The sequence below is a fragment of the Nematolebias whitei genome, chromosome 15 (assembly GCF_014905685.2).
Source record: "Nematolebias whitei isolate Nwh7 chromosome 15, NemWhi1, whole genome shotgun sequence".
Lineage (NCBI taxonomy): Eukaryota > Metazoa > Chordata > Actinopteri > Cyprinodontiformes > Rivulidae > Nematolebias > Nematolebias whitei.
The window spans coordinates 44,304,715-44,324,979 of NC_056512.1; the positions used below are offsets into that span (position 1 = coordinate 44,304,715).

Here is a 20,265-nt window from a genome sequence, read left to right on the forward strand (position 1 = left end):
TATATATAAAATCAGAGTCAGGGTGGGGTTTTCTTTTGTCACTTTTACTCTCTGCAGACCTGTAATAATCACACATGTAATGACAGATTTGTCAATCAGCCTAAATTTTATATTTATAGAATAAATAATCAAAACTCTGGCTGAACCCTAATCCCCGTTCAAAGCGTTTGTCGGGCTGCGCGCTCGTGTCGCATCCTCTCCTTGCGCAGAGCTGCATGGCAACGGGAGGAGGAGGCTGCTCGGGAGAAGGGAGGGTACCACGGCCCCACGTGTCCCCCTCGCCGCAGCCCGCTTCGCCAACCCTCCGTTTCCGCATACCGCGCGCGCACACAGCCACGCACAACTTCATCCAAGCACCCAGAGAAAAACACGGACCCGCGCAGCCTTTGCGGAGCGATGCGTCCGCGATGCGCGCTCTCCCGCTCCCCTCCGATCAGTCTCTAGGCCCGGATCGATTCGCCTTTCGTCGCCCTGATGTGCAAGTCCAAATCCGCCGCGGCGCTCAGAGCTGAGAGGGCGAGGGGTAGAGAGGAGGGAGAGATGAGAGGACGCGCATCATCAGATGTGTAGCAGATTAACTTTGGATCCTCGCCGTCATCTCTGCTGTGCGTTTTTTGATCTTTTACCTCCTCTCCACCTGTCGGGTTCCTGCGCTTCTCCATGCTGTAATCCGAGGGAATATGTGAGGATCATGCTGGCGGTGTGGTGCTTCATGGTCTTTGCTGCAGTGGGTGAGAGGCTTGCAGTCTCAGGTAAGCGAGAGAGGTGGGGTGGGGGTAGAGGGGAGCACCCTGTTCGTCCCCCCCACCCCACCCCCCCATCTGGAGCAGCACTTTTCTAACACCCTGATGGATCTGGTTTTACTGTTGAAGGATCTTGGTGCCCAGCAGCTTCTGATTTGCTGCCTCAACAGATCTCCACAGATCTGCTAAATAGGTTAAAAGCACAATGCCTGTCAATCACCAGGGAAATTATCTGCCATGTATCCATGGTTAGAGGTTTAAATATGAACCCTTTATGTTCTAAATATGAGCACCTATAGAGTTGTGACATAACCGCAATTATTAGTATCCATCAGTGCACACTAATTACGGTATATCCATTTTAGATTGGTGATCAGGAAGATTAATTGGGTCACCAAATAATTTTAGACAATGTAATCCTAATAAAGAAGTTGCTGTTTTTCCTTTTTCTTGTCTGCCTCTGCTTCCTCCTGTGCAGACTGAGTTGTCCTGTTCTGTTATGTTTCAGGTGCAAATGGAGGCATGTGGGACTGGTTTGCCCCCTCGGGCCGGCAGGATGGTTGGGAAACTGCAACTGAGATTACGTTTCCAAAACGGCTGGTGCAGCAAATCCAGTCAGAGGAGGAAATGGCTCACGACTTCCTAAATACCCGGGCGAGGAACAGCAGTGGGGACAGCTTGGTGAGTTGAGACTCAGACTAACTTCCCCGTTGCCTTTTCAGATAATCACAGTACTCTTCATGGCCCCCGTTTTGTTTGCTCTGTGCATTCTCAGCCCTTGCAGGCTTAATTTGGCATCTAGGGATACCCGAAGACAAGGAGTCTTTCCTTTAAATGAGAGCTCGTTAAAAATAAAGCAGCTTCGGATGGAGATTAGCTAACATAATGCATTTACTGTATTTTCTTTCCAAAATTAGATGAAAACATTTTTTATAATTCTGCTGCAGCATGCAGTGTGTAATGTAGCCACTCCTGTGTGTCCAGGATTTGAGACAGGCTGTTCTCCTCTTTTTTATTTTTTGTCCTGCACTGCTCAGTTCTGTACCTGATTAAAGAAACAGGGAGTTTGCAGCAGCTCCAAACTCTGAGTTTGGCCCACTTAAGTCTGAAAATTCCTTAGAACATCTTTTATGGCAAGCCAATTGTGTATTTATTCAACTTTTTTTTGTTTTTATCAATTGTCATTTTTGTCCAGTGGTGCACTAGTTGTACACTTGGTCACAGTGCTTCAACATATTAGTGAACTAGTTCAACAAACACTTTCGGTAACACTTTTATGTCAATTAGTGCCACTTTTGCCCATCTAGTTGAAACAGCATTTATACTAGTCAGCTATTCTGACACACAGTTAGCTCAAAAGTTGAGCATGCATCAGGATAGTTGGCTCAAAAGTTTCAACTAATTGGCTTTTTAATGTGTTAGTGGATCACTGGACTAAACTAGATGACTGTCGTACAAGTACGCCCAAAATGCTCACTAGCTGCGCCCTATTTTAGCTTTGCTAATTACATAGTACACGCAATGTTAATTATGTTTGCTAGAAGGCCAAATTTGGTCAACTAGTGCACCTAAAATGGTAACTAGTTTACTAGTAGGCCCAAAATGCTCAATAGTTGAGCAGCTGAGGCCTACTAGTGAAATAGAGCACCTACAAAATGTTAACTAGTCGAGTAGTGCACCTAAAATGTTGCCTGGTTCGATAGATAATCCAAATATGCATGCACTAGTGGACTAGTCTGGCTAATTTTGATTTTACTAGATAACTAGTACTGCCTAAAATGCTCACAAGTTAGTTAATTTTGTTTAAGTCTTACAATTAGTGTCTTAAAAATGTCAGCTAGTTGAGTAGTGTGCCTAAAATGTTGACTAGGTAAGACTAATAAAAGTTGCATGAGTCAACTTGTGCAACTACTTACTTGTTAACTATTAACACCCAAATTGTCCACTAGTTGACTAGTTAAAGCTTTGCTGGCCTTATTTGTAAACTAGTATGATTTTAAGTGTGCATTTGTGAACTTCTCAGCCAAATGTTACTAAGACTAGTTGTTATGAACTAGTTCTGAACCCCACCCCTCCCTGACTCGTTGTATAGGTTGTTCCCCCACAGTTTAACCCGTTTGCGTACATTTCTGCCATCGTGTTCTCGCGACCCGTCCTGAAATATTCTGACGTTCGGTCATCCATTCTGAGCCCCTCGCCTTCTTCATTATTTAGCGGTGCGTTCAAGTGCGTCCCCATTAAATATGAAACGGTGTGAAAAGTGCTGCAAAGAGGTTTGAGCAGCGTTCCTTTTCTTTCGACTTGTCTTCTCCCCACCTGATGTAGTTAATGTTAGGAGGAAGCACAAGACACGTCATCGTCACACGGTGGCTTTAATTTATAAATAAAAGCGTGGAATGCATAGAAGAGGCTGTGATTACTACACTGGTTTTACAGCTTCAGCTTCCTCACTTGTCAAAACGTGCTGTTTTTTTAATACTCAGGATGTTTGAAAGGAGGATAATTTTAGAAGCTGCAGGTCAGATGATCTGAACCTGTTTTCTCTCGTGTTACATCTGGTTTTGTTAGAGATGGGCGACACTGAGTTTTTAGCTAAGCATTGTGGAATTTTGTTCCTGTGATTCCTGTAAAATATATTTTTATAAACTAAGTTTTGCTCATTGTTAAGCAAGGTGAAAATTTTTCAAAGGGGCAACTAAACGTTTGAACCCTACATGAAAAACATGTTTCCACTTTGTGTCTTGTCATGGAGGAGGAAAAAGCTGTTTTTAAAGATTCAATTTCCATAGAGCTCTACGCGACACTTCAGCTCTATGGAAATTGATCTGATGGCACTTTCAGAAACTTAATACAAGTTTTTTCCTTTGGATTGTCAACAGCATGACATTTCCAATATATATTATTATCATAAGAATGTTGAAATTTCATGAATTTCTCAAATATTTCTCAAGGAAATGCAGTAAATCTGACACAGATGACAGAACGTTGGATGGATTCCCACAAAATACACTAGATTTTTAGAAGAGCTTGTGCTCGTCCTGCTGTTCTTTCTTTTTCTTTGCAACTTTGAAGTCAATGTCAGTTTGTTTTGTAAAAACATATTTCACAGTAAAAGTCACTTCAGGGCAACATACAGAAAAACAGGCAGGTCTAATTTGGAAGTAAAGCCACCCAGTCCATTTTAATTGATTCTAATTCAATCTAGCTTTGATTAGGCCTGTCATGATAAATAATAAATCAATTAATTGCATGACAAATGAAAATTATCACCTCATTTTCATTTATCAGCTTTATCGTTTCTTCGTGTCTCTCTTTCTACTGAAGACACTGGATGATAAAGGACTCAACTCCGGTTCTTCACTGACCCCTCCCTTTCTCTTTTCTTTTTAAAATATGTTTTAATGTCCAAAATCATGTTTTTGGATCGTTAAAAGCAGCTAATCTGAGAAGCTAAGCTACGAGCTAAGCTAACTGGCCGACCTCGGGGGGGGGGTGGGAAACCTCCATCTTGTCAAAGCTCCAAAATTCACGGTTGAAACTTGTGCCTTTGTCTAAAAAGTTGTTTTTCTCTGCAAAAAGAAGCTGAGAACTTGTTTACTGATTTTTTTTTTTATTAAAAGCTTTGTGTGAAAAATGCTAAAGAGCTCAAACCACACTGAGCGTCCGCCATTTTGAGAACAGAAAAAAAAAATGAAAGGGAGACAGCCCATGTCACGTCAAGGGTCCTCCCTCCCATTTTTCTTAAAGTGATACGCTGCTCGCTCCCTCGCCATCCATCCTTCAGTTCAAACATTCTTATACTGCCATCCGGTGGTCAAACAAGGTACTGCACCCAAAACCAATTAACCAACATTTCTTCTTAACTTTGACAATAATCACTAATTACTTATTGTCAAATTTCAAACAATATTATCGTTTATATGGGCAGCACGGTGGCGCAACTGGTAGAGCTGCTGCCTCTCAGCGAGCAGGTCCCTGGTTCAAACCCCAGTCCAGGAGCCTTTCTGGGTGGAGTTTGCATGTTCTCTCCGTGCATGCGTGGGTTTTCTCCGGGTACTCCGGTTTCCTCCCACAGACCAAAAACATGCATGTTAGGCTGATTGGTAACTCTAAATTGTCCCTAGGTGAGAGTGAGAGAGTGAATGGTTGTTTGTCTCGTTTGTCTCTATGTGTCCCTGTGATGGACTGGAGACCCATCCAGGGTGTACCCCGCCCCTCGCACAGTGATTGCTGGACATGGGCACCGGCGACCCCCGTGACCCAAAATGGAATAAGCGGGTAAAGATAATGGATGGATGGATGGATGGATTATCGTTTATCACAATAAATTCTGAGACAATTAATCACCCAGCAAAATTTGTTATCGTGACAGGCCTAGGTATGATCCAATTCTTTTATTGGATTTAGTAGTGTTCCCCTTCTAGAGCTTGCTTTGGGCAGTGGACGACGGTGGAGGGAAAGAAATCTCACTGGGTTGCAACTGTGGAAAGTTTTTGGAGGACTGTATTTGTGAGGGTCTTCAAAGTGTCTGTAAATAGTAGTTAATGTTCTCAGTTCCCTCATATGAGCCGCGAAGACTTTGAACAGCTGCAGCCTCAAATGTTGAGGTTTAACCACGCTGTTAAAAATAATACGTAATAACAAACTGGTCTGAATATGCTCGTCTTCGTTCCAAAGGTGAACTCTAGTAGGTTGAGTCATGAACATAGAGGCAGCTGATAAAATGCATATGGAAGGCTACGGTTGTGGGAAATGAACAATAAAATATTATCCACAGGCTACAGGTTTTCAATTTGTGCACAAAAACTCTGGCTTCAGTTCTCAAAAAGTGGCCACTCCGAACACGACACGCTGGTTGTTTGGATGCAAACGTTCAGACTGCCGAGACCGAAACTGAAAAGTTACATTTCTTTCCACCAACTTGTCTCCAGTAGCCGCAGCCCAGTGAGAGACTCTTAACAGCAGAACCAAAGGAGTCCTCTACCCCCAGCTGTTTGGAGGAACGACAAGACAGAAAAGGAACATAGACATGTAAATTATAAATACATTAAAAAGTACCAAAAATTTGGAATTACTTTTCATCTTTGCTGGTTCAGTCTGTGGGGAAACTGGTTTGTTTACTGTTGATAAATAATTCCCATTCTCAATTTAGTTATATCTGAACTAAAAATAAACTAATAGTTAATTGTAATCTTCAGCTAACTAAACTATATCAACTAAAAATGATTTAAAAGTACTTTGTGTTCTGTTTAATTTCATGACGAATGATCGAAGAAAGATTTGACATTTACTTGGTAAGCTGCCTGGAGAATGATGTAAAACGTGGGAGTTGGAACTGGCAGACAGAAAGTCAACTTCTGGTGTGATTTATGTATTTATTTAATTGTATTTACAGTATATTTTAATTTGTAAGACTGTAAGGAGCAAAAGACACAAGTGAGGGAAACTAGAAAACATGTAAGCTCGTTGAAACACAATCAGCGCATTAACAGATCTGAAAACAATCCCAATCCCTTAAACATAAAGTTTTATCAGCTACAATTAATAACCACCAAATTAACCAGGTGATCAAATTGTTTTTCAGTTGCCACAAATTAAACCAGAATAAAACCGTGGGAGAAAATTGTGACGTTGGTAGAAGACTCGCATTCTTTCAGCCTCTCTGTATCTTGATTATCTTTGGGAGAAGTGGAAAAAATTCTGCTTTCACTGACAAAATTCATGCCATTTTGTTCTTGCACCCGTTCTGTGCACAAGGTTCAGGCAGAACGTTTTCTCGCAGCGGTATGCGTTAAGTGTTGTGCGAATAGTCATAACTTTGTTGCGGGCGTGCTTACGCTGAAAAGTGGGAGAACTGCTCTCATTTCGCTTCGACTGCACTGCTGAGGATCAGCTGGCCGAGGCTGTTGGAACAGTTGTAAACATGGCAGTATTTTCTAAAGCAACCTATAAAGAAAGTCAAATAACTCGCAGAAGGAAATTGAACCATATTTGTTCATGAAGGAGACGGTGCTAAGAGACAGGTGGACATCTGTGGCTGTGCTGGCCGTGGGGGCGGTACGCCTCGACTGGGCAGCGTAGACGCGTAGGCCTGTCGCGATAAACAATAAATCAATTAATCGCATGATAAATGAAAATTCTCTACCTCATTTTCATTGATCGGCTTCATTGTCTCTTTGTGTCTCTCTTTCTACTGAAGACACTGGAGGACAAAAGGTTCAACTCCGGTGTTCTTCACTGACCCCTCCCTTTCTCTTTAAAATCAGTTTTAACCGTTCAAAATCACGTTTTTGGATAGTTTAAAGCAGCTAAGCTAAGACAGTAAGCTACGAGCTATGCTAACAGGCCGACCACGGGAAAAACCCTCCGTTTTGTCAAAGCTCCAAAATTCACGGTTGAAACCCGTGCCTTCGTCTAAAAAGTTGTTTTTCTCTGCAAAAAGAAGCTGAGAACTTGTTTACTGATTTTTAAAAATTTTTTTATTAAAAGCTTTGTGTGACAAATGACATGCTGAAGAGCTCAAACTACACTGAGCATCCACCATTTTGAGAACCGAAAAAAGGGAACGAGAGACGGCCCATGTCATGTCAGGTGGCCTCCCTCCCATTGTTCTTAAAGAGACACGCTGCTCGCTCCCTCACTATCCATCCTTCAGTTCAAACAGTCTTATACTGACATCCAGTGGTCAAAAAAAGGTACTACACACAAAAATTAACTAACATTTCTTCTTAAATTTGACAATATTTACTAATTATTGTCAAATTTCAAACAATATTATCGTTTATCGCAATAATTTCTGAGATAATTAATCGCCCAGCACAATTTGTTATCGTGACAGGCCTAGAGACCCGTACCCCACGCTTGCTCGTTATTGCTGACTTGTTCGAAAAGGGTGGCGGTCTCTTTGTGACCAATTTGCAAATACGAAACAACACTGACTGTTTCGGTCTGTATAATAAAAATAAGTTCTGCGCTGGATTTTCTCGTGGAGTACAAAACGGCCATGCCCAAAAGAATGTCTCAGAGCTACATCAGCGAGAGGAGGCGCCTTCACTTCTTGTCGAGTATGGAGAGGCCTCAGCAGTCATAAGAAATCTGTTGTTTGTGTTCACTGAAGGGGATAATTTCTGAATAGTGATGCATTTTATCGTAAAAGCCCAGTGATTCACTGCGGCCTGGTTCCTCCAGACTCAAATCCAAGCCACGTTGGCACAGTCATGGCTGCCGAGGAGACATACTGTTTCGTCTGTAGTAGGTCTCTCTCTGTCCCTTCTGTCTACTCACCTCCTCAGCTGGCACCTGTCCATAAGGGACATCGGCACAGCTCAGCTAAATATAGACGGTCCCTGTCCTCTCATGGTTCTGTCAAATCCCGTCTGTCATTCTTATCACAAAGCTCTGGCAGATATCAAACAGCCATAACTCCGTACGCCATATCTGCCTGAATGCTGGCAGCCAACGCAAATCGATAAGGGCTCTATCAATCACAAGAACATTTTGGCAACTGAGATGCTTTCAAAGGGCATTGATTCTACTGAATTATTCATGAGACTTCATCAAAAATCATAATGGCTTTAATCGAGTGACACACTCAACCTAAATGGCTTCACTTTTATTTACATCTGTCAGATCTAACTGTTTTTATTTCGTCCCTCTCTTTTCCTTTAGCCTGTTCACTTGGCCCAGAGCTGTTTTCAGGTAGAAGCCTTTGGACGCACCTTCACTCTTGACCTGGAACTAAACCAGTTAGTATCACCAGATCTGTTTTTCCGTACATGCTTGTAATCAGGGAGTGCTCCTAATTTACTGCAGCTGTTCTCATTAGCATTTCACCCGCTCTTACGCAAATGCACTTAGCGCCTCTATTATGCTACATGACAAGATGGGGAATACCAATGTGGCACACACACACACACACACACACACACACGGTTTATTAATACCATATGCTAATAGTTTTTGTAGATCTCTGTGGAATAGAGGGGAAATCTTTGGAAGATATCCTAGATAAAATTTTCACTTATTTGAATGATGCTGCTGCAGTTACTGACGTCGGTTCCTGCTTCTTCTTTTTTTTTTGCAGCCACCTGCTGTCGTCAGGATACGCGGAGCGACACTTTAACCATAACGGCAGACCCTTACAGTCTATGGTAAGATTTTCAGTGTGGGTTTGGAAAACCGTCTGCGTTGACCAACCGTTGGAGAGGGAATATCATTTTGTACGTACAAAAGAGCTTAGTGCAGTAGTCTTCTGTTAAAATTCAGCGAGGTCCACTTCAAGAGATTTTTTTGTGAAGCAAAGCTCCATATTTAATTTTTTTTAGGGACAATAATGCTACTTTTCTTCACTTACAATTAGGGATGCACGATATTATCGGCATGGTATCGGTATCAGCCGATATTAGCTTTAAAGTTAAATATCGGACATCGGCCATTCCATCAAAATAACTCCTCGATATAAAAGTGCTGTTTTTGTACGACAACCCAGTGACGAGGATGTCTGCAGCGCCAGCACAACGTGATGATGTCACACGCACCTATCTGATCGTGGCGGAGAGGAAGAAGTCAAAATGTCGGTGGTGTGCAAGTTTTTGTTGTTGTTGAGGATATCATATTCTGAAGATTTCTGGACTACGTTGAGCCTCGCTACATCGTCCCCAGTCAGATATTTTTCTGACGTAGCCTTACCCGAGTTACAAGCCGTCATTTCCGACGTCATTGAGAAGCTAACAGCTGATAGCACTTGGATGAGTTTTACCACAGACATTTAGACGTCGTGTTAGCCCGTTAGCATGATCAGTCTTACGGAACAATGGACAGACAAAAACTTTGAACGTAAAAAGTCTGTCCTTCATGCACATGAGTGCAGAGGACCCCACACTGCAGCTATAGGAACCTGGAACAAACCTCCACAGGTGAAACGGCATCACAGGTGACTAATGCTAATAAATAACATTTAACACTTTTCATTTAATACAAGTTAAAGTGCTGTGTATATCATACGGCTGTTACTGAATATATGTCACCAGCTCTTACAGCTGTTACACAATTTTTGTAGCAAATAAGCCTAAATAAGATTCTAAGTTCTGACAAAAGAAAGTATATTTAAAATATCTGTATCGGTTATCGGCCCAATAAGTTTAAACATATTGTCATATCGGATATCGGCCAAAAATCTAATATCGTGCATCCCAACTTACAGCTGTATTTTCAGGCCTGGATCTGTGTGTGGCTTGGCAGCAGAGGAACAGCTACCAGCGCCACCTAACATTAATACGAACTGCGATTGTGGGGAAAAGTTGTTCCGTGTACAATTCATTGCCAAAAATACTAGGAAAGCTGCACCAACATAAATTATTGTAAATACATAAAATCGTACGCATTTTTAAAAATATTTTATTTTGCCAAAATTTAACAATCTAGGCGCTCTGGTTCTCCGTTTGGGAACCACTAGCTTAGTGTTTTAATGAGACGGTCAGTGTTGTATATTTACCAGTTCTTTGTAAAATAGCTGGTTCTTTACTCAGTAATTTGAACAAGTTTTGTTCGTCAGATACATTCCTCAACCTCTCCAGACCGCGTTGTATCATTTCTCTTTATGGAGTGGTTTTAAGATGAATCTGAAACAAAAGCTTTTTGTTTGTCTTCTTTGAAGGTTAATTTTTAGACGGCTTGTTCGTATTTTTAGAGTTTGATCTCATCCTGACGGCTCGTCTATTCATAGAACGTGCATCGTGTGCTTTCAGCTTCAGAAGTAGGCTGCTATGCAACTGATTTGCCGATGCTGCTGGTAGTCAGCTGGTCGTCAGGCAGTCAGCCGAGGCTTTTCTCAGGTGGTCGAGGCAAAAAGAAGTAATGCAAACCCACAGAGAGGATCAACCGGAGAACAGGGAGAACAAAACTTTACTGTTGCGTGTTTGTACTCCGCTCGCCATTCGGATTTAAAAAAATTGTTTAATTCTTTTTTAGACAAATGTACCATTTACTGCCCCTCGAGCACCCACCCACCTACCCAGCCAGCACTACGTGTCCCCACCTACCATCGCTCCAAACTCTCCTTCAGAACCTCTGACCAATCAGGAGCCTGTTTCCATAGCAACCAGTTAGCTCAGCTGTATCATTAAGTTCTTGGCAGCCAAGAGAATGAAAGAAGACCAGGAGAGAGGGACGCGCAGGAGGACGAGGAGGAGAAATAAAGAGTAAAATGTCAGTTTAAACAAAAGCAGCATGAGCTTTGGCATTCTGGGTGTGTATGTGTGTTTCTAGGCCGTCAGCGTGTGAATCAGAGGGGTGGGAGGGGAGGGGAGGAGAAGGGAGGGGAGGCGCGGCGCATGAGGATGGGAGTGGAGACCTGCAGTCAGACCAGATTGTCTCTCAGCTGGTTGTAGGCCTCACGTGATGACGCCACGGTGGCTGGACGTGCTGCTTTCAGGTCAGAACAACACGTCAGCATCTCAGTGCCGAGTCGGGGCGAGGCTCCAACCCCTCGCCGAGTTCACTTCGATGCAACTGAACCACAATTTCTCGCCTCTCCTTCGTAGCTGTGACCTCGTACAGCAGTGTTAGCAGATTTCTGCCCAGGAGTTGTGCTGGCAACAAAAGTGTTGATTTACTGAGGAGGTCCTTGAGCCGTGGTTTTCTCTACCCCTGCGGTGAAGGAAGCATGGGGCACTGCGGGGTCACAAACACCGCGATGGTGTAGGAGGGTGAAGGAAGACGAAGAGCTCGATGAAACTTTTGCTCATTGTTCTCACAGGGAGGGGAGCACTGCTACTACCAAGGAAGGCTAAGAGGTTTACCCGAGTCCTGGGCAGCTGTCTCCACCTGCCGCGGCCTGTGGTGAGCTCACAGGAACATTTCATACAGAAACCGTTCATTTTTTTCTGCCTTGTTTCTGATCAACTTTGCCTTTCCCTTGCCTTGCAGTGGGATGTTCTCAGATGGTTTCTTCTCTTATGGAATTGAGCCAGTTCACAATGACAGCAACCAGGTCCGCATTTTAGAAAGTACCTGCTTTAAAAATATATAAATAGTTAGAACCGTGCTTTCAGACCAATAAAAATGGCTGCTCGTTACCATGAAAGGCAGGTAATTACTGTTTGTGTGTTTTTCTGTCACTGAACAAAATGGTTCATAAACAGCTGGATGGATTTTTACTGAGCCGCTCAGAAATCTCTACAGATGTTTAACGTTTGGAGTTGATCCAATTCAACATGGCTGCCACAGCAATAGACCCTAGCAAACACAAAAATGGCTGCAACTTAGTCAGTTTTACAGATTTTCAGCTAACATTTGGTGTCGCAGTAGCTGAGAACCACATAAACTCCCAAGTACTAACGCATTACACACATTTTTAGGATGTTTTTAAAATTCTGAGTACTGCAAGTACTGCCACATTTTCATAACTTCGTGATGCCTGGTTTGGTTTGGCAGATGAAAATCCCACTTTGTGTGTTGTGACAAACTCTTGGTGCATGTTGTGGCTTTACTATATCATAAATACAATTATAGAGACACTTTTTCAAAGTATGGTAAAGCTGCTGTACTTATCTGCAAGTCTAAATGGTTAAATATACTGTGTATATATATTTTTAGGATGATGGTGCTCACCTAATACGCAGGATGCCTGATATTAGACTTTCTCCGTACTGCCCAGGTATTTGGTCTCATTTACAGCCCTCATTTCAGTTATGAAGCTTTAAATATCAGGGTATAAAAAGTGTGGCTAAGATTTATTTATTCAAAATAATTTAAAAAACGTAATCTGTCCTTTGTTGTTTATCAAATAAAGCAGTTTTGAGACTAGATGAACCCGATAAGACGACATATTTTGTGTGTACTGTTCTGCTATAAAACATAGAATAGTTAGTATTTTATTTTTAATGTTACCTTTCATTATATTCACTTAGAAACCTCTTAAGTCTTTTTTTTAAATCTGAACAGCAACATCAGATTATAGATAGCTTTGAGTAACACTATGCAGTCATGCCTAAATGGATTCAAGTCATTGTTATTAAAAGCTTCAATTTTAATTTAGTCAGGATAAATATTAGTTTTTTTTATATGAAGTGATGTATTGATTTTATAACATTACAAAAATGCAAAGTCCATAAACTTTACATGAACATAAATGGAAAAATTTGGACAAAAACATAGTAATTAAAAGGACTATAATGTTAAAATAAAGTCACATAGGGTGGTTTGTGAGATTTCGCCTGCAGCTCAGTTTCTTTGTGTCCAGACTGTGCAAAGGACGGTGAGCAGGACAGCAGTGGAAGTGATGGTGACCACATGAGACCAAACCAAACGAGCGATCAGCACGCTGCTGCGCTGCTGAGAAGATCCAAGAGGTTTGTCAGGAAACCTTCCGTCCAGACTGAGACCAAATATATTGAACTGATGGTGGTCAATGACAATGATTTGGTGAGTTAAAGAGCAACTTTGGAGCTTCTCTGATCTTGTTTGCTGCACATTTCTCTGCCTCGTTTTATATCAGTTTTTACTGCCAGTATGAGACGTGATTTTGCAGAAGTTCTGTTAAGACCGCAACAGAAACTAAACCTCAACGGCTTGTTTTTATCTGATGTATTGGAGCGTTAAAACCATCCAAAATAAATAAACCTAAACACAGACCAACATGATGAAATATGGCAAATCAAAACATGCCTGCACGTACAGAAATTCAATAAATGAAACGCAATATCTTTATTTCTCGTGTGTCTTAACGATCTGTGCGTTTGTAAATGAGACGTCATTCCTTAAGCCGTCTGTGGGTGCGTCTCTCTCTGCAGTTTGTACAGCTGCGTCGCTCCAGCAGCCAAACCAAGAACTTTGCCAAAGCTGTGGTCAACACGGCAGATACGGTAAGAGCTGTAAATCCTCCCACTGGTTAGAACAAAGCTTCAACTTCCCCACCACACCACCTGTCGGGCTGCGTGCTCTCGTTGGGAAAAGGTTCATCTCTCCACATTCACGACGAAGAAGCTGATGGGCATCTTGTGCTCCTCAGATCTTCAAGGAGCAGCTGAATATGAGGATCGTGCTGGTTGCTATGGAAACCTGGACCTCTGAAAACATGATGCCGGTCGTGGAGGACCCGCTGGCAACGCTGCAGAACTTCATGAAATACAGGAAGGACAGCATCAGGGAGCAGAGCGACGTTGTCCATCTTTTCTCGTAGGAGCATCGCAGACACCCTCGCCCTCAAAAAGAAGGATTCTAGTGGAGATATGGTTTCCATTGATGGATTGCTGTTTGTTTGTTTGTTTGTTTGTTCCCCAGAGGGCGCACATTTCACAGTAGCCGCAGTGGAACAGCCTACACGGGAGGGGTGTGTTCTCAAACTAGAGGAGGAGGAATTAATGAGGTGAGCTTCATCCGAAAAAATGAAATCACACCTGATTTAAAACAAAACATCATTTTGATTTTGTTCTTGGTACATGCTGAAGAACACACTGAAAGAAACATACAGTCAACACTCAGGATGTTATATGATCTCTTTAAAACATTTTATTTTCTTATAATTTTAGATAAACTACAATTTTAATGTTTACCTCAGAATATGTATACAGAGAGAGAAGGATTATGGGTATTTAACCTGGACAGACTGACCTGCAGTGATTCTCCAAAAACTTAGCACAATGCCCTCAGTGATGACTTCAGACCTACGTGGGGAAAAAGTGGTCGCTGGCTGTTTGTAAGAAGAGGCATTAAAAAATGAACAAAACAAGGCCTAATTGTGTTAAAATTTGTTTTACCCCACCACAAAAAGCAGATATTTTATAACATTAACAATAACAATGTTTTTTTAAAAATGATCAAGATCAACTTCCACCTTAAACCTTTGTGACACTGCCCTCTAGTGGCAGCTTAAAGCAACAACTAGTAGATGTGTTTGCAAAGCTGTGCCTTTACCTAAAACATAATTGACACAATTTATATGTATTTCTTCATGTCTGTCATTCTACTGAAAAAAAAAAAACTTTTTTCTTTACCTTGCATCGTTGACATCTGTCAGTAAATGTTTTTTTACAGATTAGTTTGTGTGATATTTTTTTCCTGCAGTATGGAAGTGTTGGAGCCATGGCCATCACTTTGTGTCAGAGTCTTGGTCAGAACATCGGGATGAGGTGGAACAACGCTCGAGCCTCCGCAGGTGAGTCGTCAGCAGAAAAACTTCACCTGCAGGCACCTGAGTGCAAATAACTAACTGGTTTTCACGTTCAGATAAAGGGTGACGTCCGAAGAAGCCTCTGGTGGAGAGAGAAAACAGAAACAGTTGGAAATACAAATACAAATACTAAAGGGCAGTTTTTTATACCAATAATTAGCATTTTTGTTTGTGAATAAAGAAAATATACTTTCACACATGTTAATAACATACATTAAAATGTAATTTTATAGAATAAAATCATGTACTTTGCTTGTCTAAATCTCATTTGAATGTTTAAAAACACAAAGTTATGAAACTCATGTAAAATCTGTTTTGCACATAGTTAATACAATTTTTTTAATGTGTTTATGTAACCTGTGATCACATGATAAATTGTTTTTTTCTGTAAGGGGAATGATGACTATTATAATAATTTTAGCATTTGTATGTAGAAGTTAAACAATTTAAACTATTTGTTATAGATTCATGTAAAAAAAAAGGATTTTTGTAAATGCATTGCTTTATTTTGCAGTTATAGTAAAAGTAAAGCTTATAGTTATAATACAAATTAAAATATTGTTAAGCTTAAACAGTGGGGATGTTTTATATTCCAGAAACAAATGTATAAAGACAATTTAATGTACTTTTATATTAGAAAATAGCCTAATTAAATTTAAAAATACATCCCTTATTATGAGAGACTTCTAACGATTATAATTAATAATTAGGGTAACTGGTTTAAATATCTATGATGATAAAAACAGCCGTGAACACAGATTATGGTTCATTGTAGCAGTGATGAGGAGAGTAAACTTGCCTGTTGAGGAGCTCTGTTCTGTATTTATTTATTATATTTCAGTCTGTCTGCTACAATATAGAAGGAATGAAAATTAAATTGCTGCCGATGCTGAACAATGAGCTCAGTGACTGATTTTAAAGACTGTCGGGTGTCAGGACCAAAGATCAATACTGTGAGACCCATACTCCACTAGCACTTCCACAGAAAGGCTTTTATTTTGTGTCACAGCATTTATTTGATCTGTTTATAAATGTATTTGTGGTTTATGCATTCTTCCATATTTATTGTGTTTTGCAGGTGACTGCAGGTGCCCTGACGCCTGGGTGGGCTGCATCATGGAAGACACCGGGTAAAATCGCTTTACGCTGCAGTTTTCCTTCACTTCCTTTCCTTCAGTAGAACAATCAGACACCTGCATGAGCGCGCGGCTTCGTCATCAACCGACCCAGACCTCAAGCTGCTGATAATCGCAGCCTGCGTTTAAAGCTTACAGGCAGCAGAAACCAGACTGCTGTGCAAGGAATGACACATTTCGAACCAGAAATATTTACTATGCGAGCGATTTGGATCGGGCTCCCCTTGGCAGATGGAACAATCCAGATCTGAATTATTTGAGTTGTGTCTTACTGCAGATGGTAACGTTTGTGTCAGATTGCAAAGTGATTGCAGAGACTCCCACGATGGATCTGGCCTTCCTAACTGGCCAAAAAGCGTTGTACCATTTTATTTTATGTCTTGATCTTTATCAGTGTGTGTGTGTGTGTGTGTGTGTGTGTGTGTGTGTGCGTGTGTGTGATCACAGCTTCTATCTGCCCAGAAAGTTTTCTCGCTGCAGTGTTGACGAGTACATCCAGTTCCTGCTCCAGGGGGGTGGGAGCTGCCTCTTCAACAAGCCCAATAAGGTGAGGGCCTTGTGTTGTCTGCGGCTCAATCTCTTCGTTTTCTAAGACTGAATGTTTCAGTTTTTATTTCCTCAGCTGACACGTTTTCCCAAATATCTATATTCACTTCCATTATGATCATGCTTTCAGCTGCTGGACCCTCCAGAGTGTGGGAATGGTTTTGTGGAGCCAGGAGAAGAGTGCGACTGTGGGTCCCAGGTGGTAAGCAGCCAGCTTTGATAGCGCCGCCTCTTTGTGAAGGTATCGACCCAAAATGAGTGGCGTCTTGTTTTCCTGCAGGAGTGTGCCCGCAGTGGAGGAACCTGCTGTAAAAAGTGCACCCTTACCCATGATGCCATGTGCAGTAATGGACTCTGCTGCAGTGACTGTAAGGTAAATTAAACCGTAATCCAAACGGTCAGACATGAGACTAATCTGCTCAAAATGAGGTACAAAGGGAAAAGTTGGAGTTAGTGTGAATGTTTTCTCCTTCAGTATTGTTTTTTTTTTCACATTAACATTTTTATTTGTATCTGTGTGTTGGGATGTGCACAACACAGGGATCTTTGTTTACAACTCAACATTCAGTTTCTCACAAAGCACAAATATGTGCTGGTGAAAACATTGTGCCATTTTTAAAAACCATCGTGCAGGAAGCTTACTGGTCTGTGTTGGTTTTTTCAGAAGAAGCTCTATTCCACCACCTGGTGGTTTTAGTTTCAAATCACAAACTGGCCCAATCTATGATCCCTTACTTCCCAGAACAAATTGTTCTCGCCTGTTTTTAGTGTGAATTTGTGCTAAATAAATTAAATAATTTCCTTAACCCTAAACCACACGTCAGAAATGGGCGTATAACTCATTTTGGTGTTGGATTGTTTCTCCTAGTACGAACAGCGAGGTGTTGTGTGTCGAGAGGCCGTCAACGACTGTGATATCCCTGAAACCTGCGCAGGAGACTCCAGCCAGGTGGAAGACACACCTGGACAACACGTTCACGTCATTTTCAAACGAGTTTTCAAAATGCTTTCTTTCTTTTTGCAGTGCCCTCATAATGTCCACAAGCTGGATGGTTACGTGTGTGATAACAGCCAGGTAAGGTTGAGCCTCGGTTTCTTATCCGCAGCTTCGGCTGCGAAATGCTTGATCGGCACTTTTCCGCCTCCGCAGGGACGCTGTTACAGCGGACGGTGCAGGACGCGTGACGGACAGTGCAAAGGACTCTGGGGCTTCAGTATGCTTAGAACACATAGCAAACATATTCTAATTGATATGCATCTTTTTTTAGGTTTATTCAGCTTTTCTTTAAATCTGATCCCTCTAGACTCAGCAGACAGGTTTTGTTATGAGAAGCTGAACGCTGAAGGGACAGAGAAAGGAAACTGTGGTCGGGCTCCAGAAGGGAAAGGCTGGCTGCAGTGCAACAAGCCGTGAGTGTCACCAGAGCCCTGCACAGGTGTTCTGAGCTTCATTAGATCAACCTTTATCCGTTCCTCTGCTTGCCTCAGGGATGTATTATGCGGCTTCCTGTTTTGTGCCAACGTCACAATGAAGCCAAAGTTTGGTGACCTGCAGGGCGAGGTGACCAGCTTTACCCTCTATCATCAGAACAAGTACCTGGACTGCAGGTAGGTCACATTCATCATTCTTCCAATTCACCTTTTCCTCACGTGTGTCTGATACTTGTGGATACTTTGCTCAGAGGTGGTCACGCTCTGCTGGAGGACGGTTCAGACATGGGCTACGTGGAGGACGGCACTCCCTGCGGCCCCAACATGATGTGTTTGGAAAGACGCTGCCTCCCCGTCGCAGCGTTCAACCTCAGCACGTGCCCGGGGTCAAACTTTGGACATATTTGCTCTGACCACGGGGTAAAAACTCTGCGTTTACATTTGGACAACAGAGGTTTTAAAAATGAATAAAAGAAGATTGAATTTAGGTGAAGAAAGATTTAACTTATCTAAATCAATTTAAGTAACCTCAATCAAGACGTTTAAGTTATTTAGGAGTTTTATTATTATTTTAGTAAGGCATTATTTTTTATAGTTTATTTGTAGTTGGTTTTCTTATGTGAAAACATAAGAACATCCTCTTGTTTTGTTTACTTTCTGTTTTCCTTGTGTTCAGTTTATTTCTGTGTTTCTCACCAGTACTTGTCCCTTCATCTTCTCCGTCTCTCACCTGCCTCTCATTTTCATCAGTACCAGCTGCACCCACTTACCTCATCAGCCCCAATTTCTTTCTTTTGGTATGTTCTCTCTCTGGTTATTGACATGCTCCTCGTAGTTTTGGTTACTTCTGTATTTTCTGCCCAGTCTGCACTTAAAAAAAAAAAAAAATCCTTTAGTTCATCAACACCTTGAGTAACTCTACCTGACACCACAGGTGGTTTTATCTAATGAAAATGATCGAAAAACACATTTTATGGCTTCAAACTGAAAACGTTCTTTCATATCTTCGAAGACATAAATTTCTTTGAGAATGATTATTAAAGAAAAATAAAAAGAGCAGAGTTAGAAGGTGTCACTTATTGTTACGTGAACGATCAAATAAAAAATTTTGTAAACTGTTTGTCTTGTATTTAAAGCTACTTTTTATATTTCCATTAGAAATCAACCACTTCAGTGTTTGTTTTTTAAGCAGAAAAATGTCTATCTTGTCTTAAATAAACGGGTTATTCATAATTAATATTTATATAAACAGTTATTTCATGGATACTTTTTGACTAAATTGGAAAATAAATACATCTTAAATTTCACATGTTGTAAGTCGGATGTTAAGTTTGCACGGTACTAGAAAACCTTGCGGTTTACCATATTTAACGTTGTGACGATGAAATCACTTATGATAAACCATGTTTCTCACTTTCTCCTCAGTATTTTTTATCATCTAAACCAGGAGTGGGCGTCAAGGCCCCCCGAGAGTCTGTTGGATTGATCAAATCTATTAACGACAATCAGAACATGAATTCCAAGATACTTAAATATAATAGTTTGATTTATCACAGTCATTGGTGATCATTGCTTACTGAGAATGACAAATAGTGCTGTCCTGTTAAATATCGAGTTGTAGCTTTTCTTTCTTACAACTATATATTATTGATTGTTGCAGACGTGCAGTAACGAGGTGAAGTGCATCTGTGACAGGGACTACACGGGGAAGGACTGCAGCGTGTTTGACCCCATCCCCGAACCCACCGTCCCGACGGGTCCAGAGAAAAAAGGTCAGTAGCAGCTCTGAGCCTGTCCACGCTTCTCTGTCTGCCTCTCAGATCCCCTTCATAATCTCTACTCATCATCTGTGTAGGCTGTTTCTGTACGGACATGCAGCGTAGGATAGTCCACCTGATGGTTGTGAGAATACAGGTGCTGGTCATCAAATTAGAATATCATGAAAACGTTGATTTCAGTAATTCCATTCAAAAAGTGAAACTTGTATATTATATTCATTCATTACACACAGACTGATATATTTCAAATGTTTATTTCTTTTAATGTTGATTAACTGACAGCTAATGAAAACCCCAAATTCTGTATCTCAGAACATTAGAATATTATGAAAAGGTTCAGTATTGAAGATGCCTGGTGCCACACTCTAATCAGCTAATTAACTCAAAACACTAAACACTTTGAATCCAGTTCAAAATACTCCTGTATGTCTACAAATCACTGAACAGTCCCCCCCCCCCCC

General features: G+C 41.3%; 1 protein-coding gene across 1 annotated transcript in view; it reads left to right on the forward strand.

Moving 5' to 3' along the window:
* The first annotated feature begins 562 nt into the window (after positions 1-562).
* Positions 563-20,265, forward strand: part of adam11 (ADAM metallopeptidase domain 11) — a 26,831-nt gene continuing 7,128 nt past the window's right edge. The window contains exons 1-23 of the mRNA XM_037688745.1: positions 563-752; positions 1,252-1,424; positions 8,412-8,488; positions 8,827-8,893; positions 11,500-11,582; positions 11,670-11,733; positions 12,339-12,399; positions 12,985-13,166; positions 13,535-13,606; positions 13,753-13,919; positions 14,025-14,109; positions 14,808-14,898; positions 15,992-16,043; positions 16,497-16,596; positions 16,726-16,797; positions 16,876-16,968; positions 17,464-17,544; positions 17,620-17,670; positions 17,746-17,809; positions 17,900-18,005; positions 18,084-18,203; positions 18,278-18,446; positions 19,687-19,798. Coding sequence (XP_037544673.1) covers positions 563-752; positions 1,252-1,424; positions 8,412-8,488; positions 8,827-8,893; positions 11,500-11,582; positions 11,670-11,733; positions 12,339-12,399; positions 12,985-13,166; positions 13,535-13,606; positions 13,753-13,919; positions 14,025-14,109; positions 14,808-14,898; positions 15,992-16,043; positions 16,497-16,596; positions 16,726-16,797; positions 16,876-16,968; positions 17,464-17,544; positions 17,620-17,670; positions 17,746-17,809; positions 17,900-18,005; positions 18,084-18,203; positions 18,278-18,446; positions 19,687-19,798 — 2,332 coding nt within the window. The remainder of the gene's footprint in view (positions 753-1,251; positions 1,425-8,411; positions 8,489-8,826; positions 8,894-11,499; positions 11,583-11,669; positions 11,734-12,338; positions 12,400-12,984; positions 13,167-13,534; positions 13,607-13,752; positions 13,920-14,024; positions 14,110-14,807; positions 14,899-15,991; positions 16,044-16,496; positions 16,597-16,725; positions 16,798-16,875; positions 16,969-17,463; positions 17,545-17,619; positions 17,671-17,745; positions 17,810-17,899; positions 18,006-18,083; positions 18,204-18,277; positions 18,447-19,686; positions 19,799-20,265) is intronic.